General features: G+C 42.7%; 1 protein-coding gene across 3 annotated transcripts; it reads right to left on the reverse strand.

Moving 5' to 3' along the window:
- Nucleotides 1-282: 282 nt before the first annotated feature.
- LOC117720583 (aldo-keto reductase family 1 member B7) lies at nucleotides 283-11,312 on the reverse strand. Of its 3 annotated transcripts, none has more exons than XM_034519127.2 (10): nucleotides 10,961-11,312; nucleotides 8,203-8,370; nucleotides 7,492-7,608; nucleotides 6,218-6,295; nucleotides 4,315-4,437; nucleotides 3,945-4,051; nucleotides 3,464-3,545; nucleotides 2,942-3,025; nucleotides 2,282-2,378; nucleotides 283-642 (listed from the first exon to the last, which is right to left on the reverse strand). In XM_034519127.2, exons 1-10 carry the CDS (start codon nucleotides 11,024-11,026, stop codon nucleotides 566-568), a joined length of 999 nt encoding a protein of 332 aa, XP_034375018.1. In that variant the 5' UTR covers nucleotides 11,027-11,312; the 3' UTR covers nucleotides 283-565. The 3 variants fall into 3 exon arrangements, with proteins under 3 accessions (XP_034375018.1, XP_034375020.1, XP_034375019.1); XM_034519129.2 differs by having other exon boundaries at nucleotides 2,277-2,378; nucleotides 10,961-11,307; XM_034519128.2 differs by having other exon boundaries at nucleotides 2,296-2,378; nucleotides 10,961-11,301.
- Nucleotides 11,313-20,044: the final 8,732 nt, after the last annotated feature.

A 20,044-nucleotide genomic window follows, 5' to 3' on the forward strand; every position in this document is an offset into this window, starting at 1 on the left:
TTCATTGGTGTAGGAGATCCCAGTCTTCTGTGGGTGATGCTACCTCTGGCAAGTGTTACTGGGTTGTATAAGAAAGTAAGCTGGATGGGCCATGGTGCAATCCAGTGAGCAGCATTCCTCCATGGTCTATGCTTCAGTTCTGGGCCCAGCTCCTGCCTCTGTTTCTGCCGGGGCTTCCTTCTGTGATGGATTGTGACTGAAACATGTAAAACCAATAAGCTCTTTCCTCTTCAAGTTGCTTTTGGTCATGGTGGTTATCACAGCAATGGACAGCATACTACATACAGGAGTTACTATTATTACTTTTTATTTTTTTAATCATCGTGTCTTCAGTGTTACCATACCACGGGTTCCTGATGACAAACATTTGCTCAGCCCTCACTAGTGAGAACCATTGTCCTTAGTTTCTCTGGAGTCACAGTTCCCTGTGAGAGTCTGCTCCTTGATGGACACAAAAACTTCAATTCTGCATTGTCAGATGGTACCCTACATCCAGGTCGATTTTAGAGAGATTTGGCTAAAATCAGGTTCAGGAGGAAAGAGTTTCACACAAGGAAGAAGGAATCTACTGAGCATGAGTCTCATCAAGCGAATCAACTTCAGTATTTTGCGTGGAAAGGAAAGTCCTCTTCATTACGTGCACTGCAGCAACAAATATGAAGAAGAAAACAGTCCACAAAGGTAAAAATGTGATATGAGACATAATCACATGATATATTCGGCTATCTCTGTACTCTTTCAATCTCTTCCCCAACAAGACTGTGAACATGGGACATGGGGGGGGTATGCACACAACATGATTTTCTTCCAAAATATCAGAGGAATATTAAGGAAGGAGGGCCTGCAAGCAATCAGTGACCTGGCCATCAGTTAATTGTCACCATGAGGGATCATGAGCAATCTGGCACACAGCTGAGGGCCTCAAAACTATTGTCTCAAATTCTCAAATTGCTGTGAAGCGGGAAATACTATTGAGACTGACAGATTGGCTATGAGTAGTAAATATGACACTAACAGAATCGAAGAGCTTAAAGTGTCTGCTGTATGCTAAACGAGTATTCAGTGAAGGTCAGCTGTGACTAATGTTGTCATCCCTACTTTGTAGATTAGAAAAGTGTTTTTTATGACATCACCAAAACTACCCAAGGCCTCAGTGCTAGTGAACAAGTAGTAGATTTTGGATTAAGACCCAGTGTCAGTTAACTTCTGAGACCACCAAATCCACTAGCTTCACAGATACTCCTAGTTGATACCCAACAGGCATAATAAACACGTGTCAAGCCCTTGATTTTATCAAATGTTAACTCTGCATTTGGGTTGTTCAAACAAAAGCAAAACAAACAAACAAAAATACAAAACCAGCTTGAACTGTTAATTTTGAGGAGGAAATTAAATTGATTGCATGCTCCCATTTATCTAGATTCTGATCTTTCTTGTTTCCTCCCTGATACCATGGTCCAGGTCCAGTGACTGTCATCTTTTCCACGGGTAATTACATTAGTCTCTCAATCCACAAGTCATTGTGAATCTTTTAAGACATATCATACCATGCCAACATCTATTCATGGCTTATTTCAGACCTAAAAAATCAAAGGCCTGTCCATAGTCTTAACCTAAATCTCCTCAACTTTTATTTTCTTACAATAACACTCATTCCACAGTATTCTCAATCCCATCCAACTGCTCTGAGCTATTACATCAGAGCATTTGAAATGATTGCTATGATTGTGAAGAATGCTATTTCCCTAAATATCCATGTTACTCATCTTTTACTGTCTTATCTGCTACTTTGGGAACAAAACTTCCCCTGGATAGCCATGTATTAAAGTGTCTATTACGAAAGGTATCTATACCTTTTGCCCTATTTATTTTACTCTATAGTATTTGTCACACACACACACACACACACACACACACACACACACACCAGAGTTACTTCAGTTTCCCTCTGTAGATTATGAGCTTGGAAACAGGAAGCTTGTAGTGTTATGTTCCAAACATATAGACCATTCCTGGCCATAGCACACTGCAGGAAGTCACTAGGTGACAGCTTCTTTCTTTAAAAATCCTCACTCTGTGTGTAAGATCCAGAAACTGAGCATCAAATGACAGCGCCTCTGTTCTTAGTAATTCCCCAGGACTCAACCTGTTTTTAACCTTTCACAACTGCCAGAAAATAGTATTTGAAGACAAAAACCATCCCATAATCCACACATGCCTTCCATTCCTTCCTACTAACCCTTCAACCTTAGAAAAATGCCTGATCAACCACCTACTTAACCTGGTACCACATACTCAAACAGGCCACAGGCCCTCCAGTTCCTGTTGAAGCTGAGAATGGCAGCCATGTCCTCCTCACTCAACTGGAAGTCAAAGACCTAGAAAGACAAGAGTTCCAAAACCATCCTTAGCAAAGAAGATGCTAGTGAGAGCTGAGGTTCTAGGTGTTTCCCCTAATACATCCATGACAAACACATTATTCTCTAAATTAAGAGTGAGTTATTTACAGAGGTCGGTGTTCCAAGAGGGGAGAGATTGGGTTGTAGGTGTGCTAAGTGAGTACACTGACTGTGACACCCAAAAGGTATCTCAGAGTTGTCAAGTCCAGTCCATATGTCTACAAGACAGTTTGCAGTTGGCTAGCACAATGTTCCACCTATGATCTAAGTGCTCAATGGTAGACAGTGGTCGTCTCAGTGGTATAGGCCACAGCTGTCATCAGTCCTGACAGGTTTGGCTGGGACCATCTGTGAGCCAATTCATCTCAGCTCTGTTGAGGGCATCTTTCTGGCCTATAAGTTGACAGAGTGCTTAGAAGAAGGGAAGACACACTGTCAATGAAGGAGTGGGGTGAGAAGCTGAAGGACAGGGAAGAAGATTCCTCCTTCCCTCCTTTCATCTATTCCACTGAGGAATGCCAGATGAACAGCCCAGCTCTTACCTGAATGTTCTCCTGTATGCGTGAGGGCGTCACAGACTTGGGGATCACCACCACATTCCTTTGTACTTGGAACCGAATCAGAACCTGTGTAGAACGAACAGAGGCATGTGTCCAGTTAGCTACAAGACCTTCTCCTCCTTGTAAAATGACAGTCATCTAAGTAGCTCCCTATGGCTTAACAACAACTAATATTGGCAAAGCCCTTCACTGTTAGGGACACTTTACCAGTTCCCTTCTTAAATCTCTTGATCCAAGAAACAACTAGGAATTTCTAAGGAGGAATGAGGATGGTAGCCTGCAGTCATAGGCTTAGACCCTATACAATTGGCACCTGAACCCAAAACCTGAGGGCTTGGCAGAAAGCTGACGGACAGAAGCAGATCCTTGCGTCACTCACACTAGCTCCCAAAGGCTTACACTTCCCAGTTATTCCTCTCCAGAGAATTAAAAGCAAGCAACACAGTTATACACATGACTACAAGAATGGATTGCTAGATAAAAGGGGGAAATACTTTATTTTACCTGAGCTACTGTTTTCTTGTGCTTTGCAGCAATCTCTTTGATCTTGGGAATCTCCAATACTACGGGATCCTCTGGCTTGGCACTAGAGGCAGAAAGATGTCTGGAGTGAAAATCACCATGGCTACTACATGCCAGTGAGCATCACTGCCAGGGCAGTGTCAAGGCTGAGCACTGCAGCTTTTTCCCTTTGCAAGGCAGGCAGGAGGATCTTTTCCCTGGATTCATGCATAAGATCTAGTACTTTGGCAGTTTGAGAAGACTGTCCCACCACTGGACATCAGAAATGGAGTGTTTCAGGGGATCAGACATACTATCATTCTAAAAACACTCTACCCTCATAATCCCTCTTGGGTTGCCAAACACATTGCCATTGGTATACTTTATCTTGTGCCTTGGAAATTACATATTAATATATCAAATGACAAAGTGCTAATTTTGAGAATGATAGGGAAAAAAAAAGGCCAATACTCTGCAGCCTTACTGAGGTCTGTCTGGGGAGCCCAGGGGACTGTAGGCCGTGACAGCGATGCCCTTGGAGTGACAGTACTGGATCAGTTTTTCCTGGGTGAGGTAAGGGTGGCACTCGACCTGCAAGAGAACACATCTCCATCACTTGGGAAAGAGGCCTTCCTGAGTGGCTCAGCGGGAACTCCGGGCACAAGAAAGGACCAACACAGAGGCCAAACACAACCCACTGATAGATGTGCTACAATCCAGACCCAGAGACCTGCCTCCCACCTCACTAAGCATCCTGAACACAGACCTCAGAGATGACTCTGCAGACAGGATTGAACTTGCCTCCCAGTGTTGAAGCAGGCCTGGAGCAGGACCCTGCACTAAACAGAACTTACCTGGTTGGTCACTGGCTTATGTTTCAGTCCAGGCTTGTTCAGGAGTCTTTCAATCTGGAAGTGGTTGAAGTTGGAGACACCCAGAGCTTTCACCAGCCCCTGGTCCACCAGTTCCTCCATGGCCTGTCACAGTGAAGAATATCGTTTAGATGGCTCTAAAAGGATACAGGGATGCTGGCATGCTTAGTCCTTGGATAGGAGAAATGGCTCTTGCATGGTAGGCTAAGTGAAGCACTAAAGGAGAATTTTGGTCTGGACTGTGGTACCTTTATGGCTGCTTCCAGGCCTCCTACTCCTCCCCAGATCAGATGCAATGAGGAAGGAGAAGTAAAGGTTTTATTTGCTGTTTGCTCTTAGGCAAAAGTGACCCAAACTGAATGATGTAGGTTATCCAGGAAACAGTCCACAGTGTAAGGTCTCTTTTTTTGTTTTTGTTTTTTGTTTGTTTGTTTGTTTTTTTGGGTTTTGTTGTTGTGGTGGTGGTGGTGGTTGTTGTTTTGTTTTGTTTTGTTTTGTTTTGTTTTGTTTTGTTTTTGTGCTATTAAGGATTGAGTCTATGGTCTCCCATGTGTTGTTATACAGGCAATCTGCCATTGAGCTGCATCTCTAGTTACTAACCCTCTTTCATGTTTCAATTTTGAATAGGATCTTTTAAGTTATACAGGTTGGCCTTGAAGTTACTCTGAAGTCCAGGCAGGATTGGAAATGTGATCTTTCCGCCTCAGCCTCTAGGATTGTTGTGCTTATAGGTATACAAGAAGGATCACCTTGCAGATATATAGACCCTGGCAGGGACCCCCAGCCTAGATCTGGGTGACCTGACATCTGTCCCACTGGTCACTTGTCCAACCCAACCCATGTTGCACCCACCCAAGGATCTGGGGTTTATTTATTTATTACTTTAAATACACTGAACTTGTTCTAAACTTTCCCAAGGATGATTATTCACCCTGATAGTGGAAGCCACACATTAAACATGAATTTATCATTATTCATCCATTTTATTTATATGCATGTGTACATATGCATATACACATACTACATATACAACATATGTGTGCATGCATGTGTGTGTGTGTGTGTGTGTAAACCTATACAATGTGCTTCTTGCTTGAGATTCTGATGGCCAAGTTCAAGTGCTCAGGTTTCTGTCACTGAGCCGTCACCCTCAGTGCGAGGCCACCTCAGCTTACTGGATATCAGATAGCATAGGGATAGGGATGAGGGAGGGAAGGAAAGAATCATCTTAGCCCAGGAGAATCATTAGGAGAAGAGTTTAAATTGAGTCTGAAAAAAAATTGACATGAAGAAATGTAGTAAAATCATGAACAGATGGGGGAGGGGCAGCAAGGGCTTAGAGGCAGGGACAAGCAAGGAGTGTTTAGCTGACACATGGAGTCTCGTCTTTGACTACAACTTGAATACTCTGAATAAGCTCTCTCCTCTACCATAGCTAAGAACAGTCATGTCCGTCCTTTTATCTTTTTTTTTTTTTTAAACTCACTGACATACTTAGTCCTTCTGGTATCTATCTATCTGGTATCTAGCTTGCAGCAAGATTTTTTTTTTTCTGAAACTGTTTCATGGGGCTAGGGAAATGTGCCAGTGGGTAAAGGTCCTTGCTGTCAAGCCAGATGGTCTCAGTTTCTTCCTGGAGCCTATGTAATAGAAAGAAAGAACCTACTCTGGGCAGCTGTCCTTGGACTCTCATAGATAGCACCACACACACCACTTTACAGGACAGAAGGAGAACTAGAAAATAGTAGTCCTGAAATTATATACAGAGCACTTGAGTCTTTTCATACCAGGGTCTCGGAGTTTCCGGGGACCTGCGAGAAGTTTGTTTGTTTGTTTTTGTTTTTGTTTTAATCTCTGAGCACACTTGAAAAAAGTTGGAACCTACCTCCCAGGCATCCAAGAATGTGGATCTACTCATGAGGACTTTGCCTTTATTGTCTTTGGGTAATAACTCATTCCCAGCCTGTAAATGAAAAACAAAAATCTCACTGCAATCTGCATTTAGATACCTGGTCCTGTGAAGGGATGTCTCAGGACAGTGAAATAAGAATTACCCATGTCAAACTCCAGAGAACTCACATAAAAACATAATACTCAAAAAAATCCCCGTGTCAGTCTACCATGGGATGTTAGTCCTCCCTCTATTTCTGGCAATACTCAACTGGCTCCAAATCTACTAGTATCTTATTAAAGCCATCATTATTATCAACATGGAAATTAACCAATGTAAACTTGGAGGACACTTCAATTTCAAGGTCACTAGACAGACGTGTTATATGAGAAGAGTATGGCTATCTGGGGAAGAGTAGCCAGCTTCTTCTAATCTTACAGCCTGGAGAAAGCTTGAGTTTTGGAGACCAGGCCACAGTCTCCAAGGTTGTTCATGAGGGCAACAGAATGAGAATTTACATCCCTCCAATTTGTGGGAACAGAGCCCCAGACACTGTACAGTATTTCATCAGGTTGAACTGGGTAACTGCCAATGTCACCTCACATGGAGGTCACTCCCTTGGCATACTTTAATTAATAGGAACTTATGCAAGATTATCCCAAGCCATCCTACCCAGGGCACTCATGGGCATGCATCCAACAGGAGGATAGCTGGCCAGTTGCAGCTTATCTAAGCTGGTAGCAGAAATTACTATTTGTTTCAAACACAGTTGCAGAAAACCAAGCATGAGTCTCACCAGGTACCACCTATTGCCTCAGCCTCTATTCTACACCAGTGTCTTTTTGGCCCTGAACAAGATCTTCTGGAGACTAGAGGGATGGGTCAGAAGATGAGTGCACTTGTTGCTCTTGCAGAAGACCCAGGTTCGGTTCCTAGAACCCAGGTGGTGTTTTGCAACCATCCATAACTCCAATTCCCAGGGATTCCATGCCCTCTTCTGATCTCCACAGGCACCAAGCATGGGCATGGTATATATAGATAGATATAGATATAGATATAGATATAGATATAGATATAGATATAGATATAGATATAGATATAGATATAAATACATAGAGATAGAGATAGATATAGATATAGATACATCATACACAGATAATAGAATAAAACTTAAACCCAACCTCCTGCTCCAGTGTCACAGTCTTGACACAGTAGATACTCTGTAGCATCTCCCTGAAAATAGAGATAAGGCAAAGAGCAGCTCAAACCTGAAACCCCTGTGGCCAGTGAACTAGATACAGGTCCAGATAGTCCAGCTTCAGATCTGAGAGGGTTTTCTGGAAGGCTTTCTTCACCAGGCTTTTCTCAAAGAAGGTGGGCCACAGCTGCAGGGTGTGACAAGGGAGCATTAGAAAGACCACACCTTAGTCACCCCCCCCCCCCCGCTTTGAGATGTGTACACCCCAGGACAAGCCATTCATTTATAAGAAATCAGTTAAGAAATGCAACTTAGTAGGTCATCAGCTCTTAGCAAGTCAACATCACTTCCGAAGTGTTTCTCTATGCCTGTATTGGTTTTGTTTCTTAGTCATTTAACTTAGTAGGCCATTGACTAAAATTGCTCCTTTGTTACATGCCTTTCTGTGGCCCTCATTTCTCAGAAGGCAGGAGTTGTTTATGCCTCTTAAAGTTGAAGTGTTATGATGCAATAAGAGGGCTGGTCCTTTTTAGTCCTCACTTACCCCTGTGCCCATTAGGCCCTGTGACAAATGACAATGAGTATACACATACAGATATACACATACTCCACCTGGGTGTGCTTATGTGTGGAAATCTACCAAGAGATATAATGAAGGGAGGGAGCGAAGGGCCAGGAGGCATGCAGGAACGTAAGAAAAGGCTAATAAAGCTGTTAACGCTGCCAATCCCAGACACTTCTACCTGCCTTGAGGTCATGTCCACTAAGTGGACCATTGTACCTTGCTGACGATGAAGAGATCCTCCCGCCTCACAGCCTTCTCTTTGATTTTCTCTTGGATGGCTTCTCCCACCTCCTTCTCATTCCCATACACATAGGCACAGTCAACATGGCGATAGCCAGCATCAATGGCCACCTTCACAGCTTCCTTGACTTTGCCTCGGGAAGACTGAAAGGCAACAGAAAGGCCATTGGATGCTCCCAAGGCCCCCTCTTAAGGGCTCCACATAGACCAGATTCTCAAAACCACACCGCCTTGCTGGAGTCCTGTTTCCAAGTGGACATGGGAGAGGAAAACATACACTGGGGAGCTTTTCACCAGAAAAGGAAATGTAAATTTTTTTTTATTATTTCATGAAAGTTTTAGGTTATCATACAAAGTGATGGGTTTCATTATGGTGTCTTAATACACATGTCATTGTCATGGTAACGACTCATGCCCTATTCTACTCCTCTAATTCAGGTTCGTCTTGAAGTGCCTCCAGTTTCTGAGAGTGACAAATGGCTCCCCTAGCAACTTGACGGCCAGCCTGAGAACGAGATTCTGAGGAGGATTTCTCAGACTCCAAACAGTTAGAAGGATCTTAAAAACCATTATAGCAACGTGATTTGAACTCTGCTGTGGTGCAGTATGAGGCTGAGCAGATTCCTCAATTTCCCTAAACCTTGACAGCGAAGCAGCAAGTTATGGCCCTGTCTCGTGAGGTCTTTGTGTTGCTTCCTTGCCACATGATTGTGATGATCTTAGCACATAACCTGGCACTTGGCAAGGCTGAGTAGATGTGATACAATGTGTAATCACTGTTTCCAGAAAAGAACAACTAGGAAACTGTTAAATAGGTACTTTTGTCCTGGGTTTTAAACCTAACAGAAACTTTATAACAACGAATCTTCCCCCTAGGGAGAAAGAGAGAGAGAGAGAGAGAGAGAGAGAGAGAGAGAGAGAGAGAGAGAGAGAGGAAGAAAGAAAGAAAGAAAGAAAGAAAGAAAGAAAGAAAGAAAGAAAGAAAGAAAGAGAGACAGAGAGACAGAGAGAGAAAGAAAAGAAAAAAGAAAACAAACCAAGAGAAGAAACATTTGAAATATCGCCTTCTGTCCTGACCTAACCAAGCTAGGTATTAGCTTAAGGAAATAAGTACTCATAACTTCTTTCTCTGCAGAGTATGGAGCTACATGGCTGTAATCCCCACCATGAGAGGCACAAAGGCAGGAGGGTCATGACTTTGAGACCAGCCTGGGCTACATTACCATCTCATTCAAAACAAACCAACATCTTGCTGGGTGTGGTGGCCCATGTTTTAATTCCAGCATTTGGGACATAGAATAGGAGAATCAGGGGTTCAGGGCCAGTCTTAGTCACATAATGAATTATTTATTACAAGCCAACCTGGGCTACGGAAGACACTCTCAAAGAACAGCAAATAAATAACTCTTCCGCTATCACAAAAATCTAAAACTTCTGTTTTTAAGCACCAAACCTTGAGAAGCACATAAGGCGGAGATCAACAGCTATGCCATCATGAGGAGAAGGAATTTCCAGAAACTCAAAGACACTGGGGCCCAGGGTCAAAGTATCACCCTCCTGCATGTTCACTGAGGAGCAGAGAGTCCTTACGGCAGCACTGCCTCCTTACCTTGAAAATGACTCCTCGCAATATTTACAACTGCTTTTGAAAGTCTGAAAGTGCATTTCTTCTAAATTTAGTCAGGGTGAGTATCCTGACGGAATGTGAAATTTCTACTCTGGTTGCAAGTCTCGCTATTCTAGTAAGATCCCAAGCTAGTACAGAAACAAAGAGGGAACCTACCTTCTGTGTAAAAAAGAAAAGAGAAACAGGAAGATTGGAAATAAGGCTCGAACACAGGACAGATGGGTTCCCAAACCACTCCTGATTCAAGGATGAAGGTTCACACCTGTAATCCTAGCATCCAAGAAGCTGAGGCAGGAGGATTACTCCAAGTTTGATCAAGGTCATTTTAGGTTATATAGAGAGACCCTGTCTCAGGAAATCAAAATCAAAACTAAAAACGGCTCCTGGTAACAAGCTGGTTACTGTCATGTCGTCAGTAACATAAACAGCAAAGAAGGCAGAGTTAGAAGAAAATGGACCAATGTCAGACTTGTCCCAAGATTTCGTGGGAAATTTATTTCACTGGGCGCTGGGATGAGCCATGGAGCAACTTGTCAGCAGAGATTAACACAGCAGAGATTAAGGGCAGACTCTGAGCTGACTCCCTGTTCTGTTGCCCCCACGCTGCTCAGGTCTTAATGTGTGAGGGAATCACGTGGAGTCTGTAAACTGCAGGGGCCAGTCCAATAGCCTAGGCTGGGGCCTGAGATTCTGCCTCTCCCACAGGCTCCCAGGCCACTCAGATGTTGGCATAGTCTCACATCATGAGCAGGAGTGGGAGCAGGGTCATTCAGAACTCTATCCTCTCTCAGTCACTCAGCCAGGAATAACAAACCAACACAGACCCTCAGAGTCCCAAGGAAAAGCTTTCTAAGAGAATAACTTCCCCCGAAAACAGCTTTCTCCCTGAAGTACCAGTTTAAACCTGATTGATACCTGCCAAGGCAGCTATCATCATTTCTGCGAAATGCTCATCTTGGAGCTCTGCAACCCAAAGCAGCTCCAAATGAACGGATATTGGGTGATAATTCTGGGGTTTCAAACCCAAGGCAGCTGCTCTGCAAAGAAGAAAAAATGCCCCAAGACCCCCCCTCAAAGGCAGCAGGTGTCTCAAGATTGCACACTCACCTTCCAAGTGCCCAGGCCCACAAGGGGCATCTTGGCTTTGGTACTGAGCTCCACAAAGGTGGCCATGGTTGCTGTAGGGACTTCTCTGAGTGAGTAGATGAAATGCCTGCTTTCTCTATAAGAAGGCTGGTGAAGTTTTTTTATGTCCTGGATAAAGGAGGCGGGCTCTTACCACATTGGCAAGCAGCCATAGCCACGGGTTGGGGCACGAGAACAGGAACTCCATTCCAATCTTTTGTCACTTTGATTAGATTGAGCAAAGATTAAACTCAGTACAGTGCAAAGTCTCCCTCGTGCAGAATGCATGTTTTATTGGGAATGCAGCTCAGAAATTTGTGAATCTAAATAACAGGGTCAAAAAGTTATCCAAAGTAAATTGGTAAGTTTATTTGGGAAGGGTCATTGCCCTGGGAGTGGATCTAACTCTAGTGAACTGAGTGTGCGTTCAAACAGTTTGAGGCAAGGGAAAATGTCAAGGAAAAATGAGACATTTCAGTCTTGCCGTAACTACTTTGCAATAACTGTCATTGGCCACAGAATTAAGAACAAGGGGATTTATGTTACAGAGGAAACTGGCAGATGACCTTATGGAAAGATTGTTTTTGTTTTAATGTTGGTCACTCACACCTCTCTGGAAATGCCTGTAATTTAATTTGTATTTATGCATTTTCTGTCCAATTGTTGGGCAAGAAAATTCCCTGAGGATGAAAATTACCTGCTAGCCATTTGGACAGAATCTGTTCTAATAAAATTCTCTTTCTCCTTCTTTTGTTTTTCCTCCTTTCCTCATTACCTACTTTTCTTCTTCCTCCTTTTCTTTTCTTTCAGATTTGGGGATTTGACCAATCGTGTTTATAACGTTTTTAAAAACTGTGCCTGATTTGAAAAAAATCTTTTGTGATTATGAAATGTCATGTACTCAAGTATGAAAAGCAAAGATGGTTTATAAAGGTGAGAACATAAAGCAGACTATTCCCAGCACTTAAATTGACAGTGCTATTTTCTTCTGTCTTTGCATATGTGTATTATTAATAATGTCTCTGAGTAGATACGTCTTAGTTCTTACATACTATATATTTTTTGGAAGTTAATTTCATAAAACAAACTTTCTAAGCATCTACAACAAGCCATTTTGACTTAATGTTTTGTTTTTTATTTTAACTTTTGCATGTGTCCATGCAGATGTGTGCAGGTTCCTGTATAGGCCACAATAGGACACCAAATCTCCTGGAGGTTTACAGGTGGTTGTGAGCCACTGAATGTGGGTTCTGGGAATTGAACTTGGGTCCTTGGTTAGAGCAGCTTGTTCTCTTAACTGCTGAGCCTTCTTTCCAGCCCTAAAATACCATTTCAAATTACTTTCACCACATACATTTTAATGGTAGCAAAAGATTTGGCTTTGTGAACATTTATTTGGTTATTCACACTATTCTTAGGTATTCAGTTGGTTTTCAACTGATTTATAATAGGAATAAGTAATATTCCTAAGTATGTCATTGTAGGCATTTCACGGAAGTTCCACATCCCAGGACACTGACAAGTACTGCCACAGATGCCTAGGTATGTGCAGAGGGTTCCCTCTATGTTCCATGAAGTCTCCGCACACGAGATTGTCTATGTGTGTTCTAGAATCTGTCTGAAAGAAGAGGACCAGCTAGCCACCAAATACAGATAGAATTGTAAAACAGCATAATGTGCTAGCATACACTTGTCATGGTCAGATAAGTTGGACTCGGGGAGTAGGCTCTGTGGATAGAGACTGGATAGTGATATGAACATCTCTGAAGCCCACACACAGGGCTCACCCCATCAAAGACCAGACATACTAGACAGGAACTAAACATCAGGTAGAAATCACAGCCATGATCCGTCTCACTCTGCGATATCTCTACACGCTCCCCTTCCCCGGAAATCCCACTGCACATGGAGAGAGAAGATCCTAAATGCCATATATTTAATTCAGAAGTAAATGGGAATAAAATGAAATTCAGAAGGAGGCAGGGTCAGCAAGTGAGCTAGGTTGAAGCTTCATCAGCACTAAAGATCCTGCAGACTGCTTTGCCGTGACTGACTAGGACATCATGGTTGTGGGTAGAGGGAATGCTGGACAACACGGAGCCCCATTGCTGTCTTCTTGTTATCTGCTCTGACATCTTCATGAACTTCTGATAAGACTCCTGGAATGAATCTCTAGACTGGACACCTAGTTAGGCTCCAGTCATCTCCTGACTATGTAAGAACATCTGAATCCTATGGGAGAGAACTCTCTGCTTTTCCCTCACCTATTTTACCTATGTAACTGCTGTTGCTTTGATTTCTGGCTTTCTTGTTTAAACTTGTAAGATTTATTTTTATTTTTAAATTAAGTGTATGTGTATACATGTTCATGAGTATAGGTACCTGTGGAGCCTTCAAGAGGATGTCAGCTCCCCTGGAGCTCAAGTTATAGGCTGTTGTGAACCTAATATGGGTACCAGGAATCAAATATAGGCCCTGTACAAGAACAGCATTGCTCTTAACAACTGAGCCTTCTCTCCTGAACGTTTTTATTTACTTGAGACAGGGTCTCATGTACACCAGGCTGACCTAGAATTTACCATGTAGCTCAGGGTGACCTTGAAGTTTTTGATGGTCTTATGTTCACTTCTCAAGTGCTGAGAGGATAAGCACGCACCCCGTGACTGGTTTGGGGGATGCTGGAGAACAAGTTTAGAGCTTTGTACATGTTATCTTAAGAGATGCCCATCTCTTAAGATTTCCACTATCCTCCAACAGAGCAAAATATAAGACAAAGTCTTTAACATCTGGCCCTTCAAGGAACATTCTAGATCCAGATTGTAGAGAGTCCATGAAGAAAAAAATCTTTTAGAGAATCCAGGTGTCTTAAACTAATCCTGGCTATGTTTGGGGGTGTCATAACACCAGCCAGCTAGAGTATACGTTGCTATATGGCTAAAATTGTATTGGGAAGGACCATTCTTCCTACAGAATTGTGAAAGCCAAAGTTATGTTTTAAATTTTAATTACTGTTCCTAAGAGATCCATAAAACAAAAATGCTCTAACCTGCAATTCCCTTGCCCAAGAACAATACTTCCTGAGATGCTGGAGACTGTTCATATAAGGTGACAAGCCTATATTTTCACTCCCGTGAAAAGTTTGGTTGACCCAACTGCACTGGATGCACTTGATCATATGTAGGCTGGAAGTACATCAGGATGTATGCTTGCTCCTGACTGGATAAAGGTGGGAAGCACATAGCCTCCAGAGTGAAACTCATGGCCATTTTGGGGGAACTCTGGGATGGAACTGGCCAAAGTCTATCATCCTGACCAGTATTTCTTAAAACTTGCTTCAAATTTGGCTCAAAATTGTGGTAGTGGTCTTATTCTCTCCAGTGGAATTAATAAAATCTGACCTGTTAAGAGAAAATAGGTCTGAATTACATTGTCTCAGAGTAAGTTAAAGCAGTAAGGATAGTTAAAAAACCAAAGTAGGAATTGCATTAGTTTGTTTTCTAATTTGGGTGGGAAGCTGGGAGGAGAGGGACTAAGGGTATTCACTCCACAGGGAATACTTAGGCAGCACAATAAATATATTACTGAAAGCTGGGACCAAAGGAAAGAAAGACGGGTGATGCTTCCTAAGATGTGGGATGCCAGGGGAGAGGCTCTGCCAGGCATTCCTGGCAGACAGTCTCCTCTTGCACGTGTTTGTTTCCACACTGACAAAAATGAGTCGCTTTGGCTTAGATCAGTCCTTGCCTCTTTTTTTTGAACCAGTAAATGAAATATCTTGTCAGCCCCCAAAACAGACAATACAAGAAAGTGCTTTCATGATGTGGTGGTTTGAATAAGAATGACCCCCATAGGCTCACAGGTGTGAACACTTGGTCATCAGGGAGTGGCACTACTTGGGAAGGATTAGGAGGTGTGACTTTGTTGGAGGAAATGTATCACTGGGATTCGGTCAGCTTTGACATTTTCAAGGCCCAAGACAGGCCTAGTATCTCTCTTCCTGCTGCTTGTGAATCTGGATCTAGAACTCTCAGCCACCTCTTCATCACCATGTCTGCCTGTGTGCTGCCATGCTTCCCACCACAGTGATAAAGGACTAAACCTCTGAAACTGTAAGCCAGCCCAAATAAAATGTTTTTTTTATAAAATAATAATAATAAGAGTTGCTATGATTGTGGTGTCTTTTCATTGCAATAGAACACTGACACAAGTCAAAAACTGTTATTAAAATCCTTAAGTTGTGTCTATTCTTGTATCAAGTTTTCAAAATTAATGATGACCAAGAGCAAAGTTTCTAACTGCGTGAAAGCATACATTTTTATCATTATCACTACCATTATCATTCCCTTTAGAAGTCTGCTACAGAGCTGTGACTAACAGCTTTTAATTTATAGTACCCGGCACCTCAATGTTCTTGGTCACATATACTGTGCTAAACTAAATCATGTGCTATTCATCTCTGCCCCTGGCGTTAGCACTTTTACCACAGATTTCTTTCTGATACTTCTGTCTTAGCTAGAGTTGCTTTTTGCCATAAAGAGACACCACAACCATGGCAACTCTTATAAAGAAAACATTTAATTGGGACTGGCTTACAGTTCAGAAGTTCAGTCCACTATTGTCATGGCAGGAAGCATGGCAGCCTGCAGGCAGACATGGTGCTGGAGAGGCAGCTGGGAGTTCTACATCTGGATCCAAAAGCAACAAGAAAGAGAGTGAAGGGACTCTGGCCAGCTCCAGCACGGCTCTGGCAGGCCTTTACTTTTCCCCCAGCTCCTCTGCCTTGTTAACAATCAATAGATGACATTCTAAAGCTAGCCACCAAGGTCCCTTCCCTTATTTAGTCACTTCCTCCTAACGCTGACTACCAAAGCCCAGCTATCAAAGTATTGCAGTCCCGCAATCAAAAGCCCTCTTTGGCTCATCTCATTAACGAGCCCAATTAAAATTAAACACTTCATCCTAACACGGAGTTTCCCATTTCACCTTTATAAACTGTCATTTGCCTATATGCCATGTCTGTCTCCTCTCTGTATTCAGAGGCTGCCCTGGCCCTTGGGGGATTCGACGAGACTCTAGGGAAGGGAGCGAAAGAATGAAGGGACAAGGGACACAAAGAAGGAGAGCAAGTAGAAGGTTTTGATCAAGCTCTCAAACTTTAATTTCAGGCGGCAGGTTATAAAAGACACAGCGGAACGGGAAGTTTAGGCAAGGGTCATTGCTTAAGGCTATCCCACTATCCTCATTGCCCAAGACCATCCCAGGGCCGTAACTGGCTCCCAGGAAATGCCAGACAGTTCTTTAAGTTCCTGGGACCTGAGACTCGAGAACGTCCTTTCTTAACCTTGTACTTTAGCTGGCTAGGTTTTCCAGAACAGCAGGTAATTTCATGAGGTTCTCTTAGAACAGCAGGTAATTTCATGGGTTTGGCTCCCCAGCAAGAGGTAGTCCTTTGTTCTTCCAAGGCAAATATCCCTCCTTCCTCTCCCTTATTCCTTTCCTCTTCTCCCTCATCCTCTATCTCCTGTCTTTGTCTCTTATTCCCAGCTCTCGGGCCCTCTGCAAATAAATCTCTTTGTGCTGAGAACTTGGTCTTGGTCATCCTAAGCTGATACTTTTCCTTTCAGAGAATAAACTATTAGGCTTGGCTTGAGCTTCTGAAACCTCAAAGCCCCTAGTGACACACTTTCTCCAAGAAGGCCACACCTACAACAATGCCACTCCCTATGAGTCTATGGGGCCATTTTCATTCAGACCAACATAGCCCCTCTGCCCTCACCCCCACCCTTGCTTTTGTGGGAGACATCTCTGTCTTAGTCTTCTATTCTCAGTTTAAACTTTTTCTTGTAATGAAGCTCCTCTCCAGGTTGTAAAGAGCAGCTTAGCATAGGTCCCTGTTACGCTGCTTTTGATATGTCATCCTTTCTTTCCAGTGCCCTCCTTGCTCAAGGCTGGATTACAGCCTCCGGGCCCTTTCTCTGAATAAAGACAATTCCTGGAGAGTAATTATGTGCCAGCTCTTTTCCCAACAGCCACTGCTATTTCCCTCTCACTTTAACAGGAAGCAGCCTTCTCGTCTCACCTAGGCCTTCGGATCACTTCCTGTAGTCAGAGTAAACCTTCTACTTTCCCAGAGACACATTCCAAGCTAAGGAGACACAGTGAGACACATTCCAAGTCTCACTTCAGCATGGAAATCATTTTTTTTTTGTAAGTAAAACTGAAGGCATTTGTTGCATGAAGAAACGGTGTAACCGTTTTTGCCAGGTAGTGTATACTTTAGAAACTTTTCTGCTACGTTTCTGGCTGTTCATCTGTAGAGCTGATGAAATAACAGTTCTGCTTTAAAGGAAATAAGATTTTATTCTGAGCCAAGTCTGAATGACCTGTAATTAGTGGCGGTCTAGGAATGACCACGGCTACAGTAGAAATTTACTTTTTGCTTTTGCCAAAAAAGCAAATGACATTCTATCACATATGTTGGCTCATATGATGCTATGTACTTAGAAGGCTGATCAAAGAGGATTAGAGTCAAGGTCATTGTTTGCTACATAGGGAGTGTAAGGTCAGCCTGAGATAAAGTCTTTTGCTCAAAAGAATAAAGATCAAGGCCATACTGGTCTGTGGGAAAAGATAGCTGTAGGCCAGACATAGCAATGAAGTGAGAACCTGCCTCGAAATTTTAAAAATCATTTTGAAAAAGTTGCAGAAGCTTTGTGTTAGGGGACTGGCCTGGCAAGGAAATGTTGTGTTACTTTCCTCTGAGATTGAAGCATTCCATTCTGCAGGGAAGCTCCTTCAGCAAGAAGGGAAAAAAAAAAAAAAAAAAAAAAAAAAAGTCAAAAAGAAAACTCACAACAGCTTCAGTTCCTAAAAACTGACCAAACTCACTGGACCCCTCCTTACCAGAGTAAGCAGTAAGAACAGAGCAGCCAGTAAGACGCTCAGAGAATCCAAATTATAAAGAAGACTGAGACCAGACCTGCCTGGAAGAAGCAGAAACCAGCTGAGCTGCCTGAGAGAAGTTTAGGCCAAGCAACCACCTGAAAAGGGCACTCTCCAAACTGTTGAACTGCCTGCAGGCTGTGCAGTGTGTTCCTAGTTCCCAGCTTTGTGAGTTGTTACCCATGCTAAGGTGGTAACTGTGATGCAGCTGTCTTTGAGTCATTTCTGCTCTTGCAAATAACCCCTAAATTATATCTCCGTAAGTTACCCTAATAAAACTCACTGATTCACCAAATCGGACTTTGGTCTGTCTGTCGTGAGTGCCTTCACTGGGGTTGAGTAGACGTGTGTGTTGCATCTCTCCAGCAAAGGTTTTGTTACACAATAGGAAATTGTGTGATTTTCATTCCTAGAACTGAAAAAAAGTTGTTTCTGTGTTCCATCCACCAGTATATTTGTTTTGTTTTGTTTTGTTTTTAAAGCAAACCCTGTCTCAAAAAAAAAAAAAAAAAAAAAAAAAAAAAAAAAAAAAAAAAAGAGCTATGTGAGACATTAATGATGAGGTGAAGGCACACACAGGACTCTTGGGTCCCTGACATAGGACATCAATTATAACATGGTGGACCAATACTGCTAAGAATCAGAAGATCATCCTTACATGTAAGATTTTCACATAAAACTTTAATGTTTCCAAAACAAAACTCAGTAAGACTGGCATCAGTTTACAGTTAGAAAAATGCTTAATATTTGATTTTCTTAATTTAATATTTTTAGCTATGTACCTGTGTGGGGAGACATGTTCACATGAGCACAAGTGCCTGAAGGAACCAGAGCTGGAGCTACAAAGGATGGTGAGTTGCCTGACATGGGTGCTAGGAACTCCAGCCTTTTGGAAGAACATTATGTATTACTTCTGAATATATCCAGCTTGATTAAGTACGGCTACAACCTAGATCTCCGCATACCCTAACTCCATTTATTCTTAATTTTTTTCTGAGAATTTCACCCGAGTTCTATATTTATATCATTCTTACCCCTCCTTTCTCACCCCTATAACTCCTCCCATCTTCCATTTCCTCTCAAATTCATGGCCTCTTTTTGTTTAATTATTTTTGTTTATGTGTGTGTGTGTGTGTGTGTGTGTGTCTGTGTGTACACATACATATGCCTATACACAAAACTTACTAAGTCCACTTAGCATTGCTCATATATACATATGTGTGTGTGTAGGGCTGACCACTTGGAAGTGGATAACCTACTAGAGGGTTCATCCCTGAAGAAGACTGATTCTCCCTTTCTCAGCAACCATTGATGGCTTATAGCATTTTGTCTAAGGGGTAAGGCCTTGTGAGATTGCCCCTACTCGGGTTGACATGTCGACTGGTGGTGTCATTATGCAGGTCTTACTTAGACGACCATGTTGCTAAGATTTCATGGGTGCAGCTTCCGTGCCATGTCTAGAAGATACTACATTGCAGCAGAAGTCCTGTTCCTCTGACTCTCACAATCTTTCCCCATCATCTTCCCTGAGCCTTCACTGGGGCAGCTGAGTTGTAGATGTATCTACTGGGGTTGGGTACCCCATGGTCAGTTTTTCACTTTGTTTTGATCACTTGTAGATTTTTGTAATGGTTTTGTCTGTTGCAAAATGAAGTTTCTATGAGGAGGGTGAAAGCTATGCTTACCAGAGAAGGCAGTGTAGGAGCTATAGGACTGGATCTAGGACTGGGGTGAGCTAGCAAGTGAGGTTCTGGGGAGCTCATCAGACAAGTCTAATAGGAAAGCTGTGCCTCTCTATATATTTTTAAACCCAACAGTAGTATGTAGCTGTGGATGGCCAGGAACTCACTAGCTATGGGTGGCTAGGAACTCTCTTGGCTCTGACTAGAAACTCTGTTATTCACTTCCGGGAGAATAAGAATAAAAGAAAATGCTGCCATAGCTTCAGAAAACATTTCAGCTTCATAAAATCCCTGAAAGCACCATGCAGACCCCAGGCACTACAAGTCTTCAGAGTCTAAAAACATAAATTAGCTGCATCTAAAACACTAAATAGGTAAGCCATGCTCTCTTATGCCTCATTCAGTGCAGGGATAAGTGCCACGGACCACCCCAGCCGGGGTA

This window comes from Arvicanthis niloticus, chromosome 15 (assembly GCF_011762505.2).
Source record: "Arvicanthis niloticus isolate mArvNil1 chromosome 15, mArvNil1.pat.X, whole genome shotgun sequence".
Lineage (NCBI taxonomy): Eukaryota > Metazoa > Chordata > Mammalia > Rodentia > Muridae > Arvicanthis > Arvicanthis niloticus.

What these genes read in the sequence shown, in the direction of transcription:
- LOC117720583 (XM_034519127.2), bottom strand. Translation starts at nt 11,026, where the DNA reads ATGGCCACCTTTGTGGAGCTCAGTACCAAAGCCAAGATGCCCCTTGTG. An exon ending in ACTGGCCACAGGGGTTTCAG is followed by an intron (nt 6,296 to 7,491) that starts GTTTGAGCTGCT and finishes TTTCATTTACAG; the next exon opens with GCTGGGAATGAGTTATTACC. An exon ending in CATTCTTGGATGCCTGGGAG is followed by an intron (nt 4,438 to 6,217) that starts GTAGGTTCCAAC and finishes TCACTGTGACAG; the next exon opens with GCCATGGAGGAACTGGTGGA.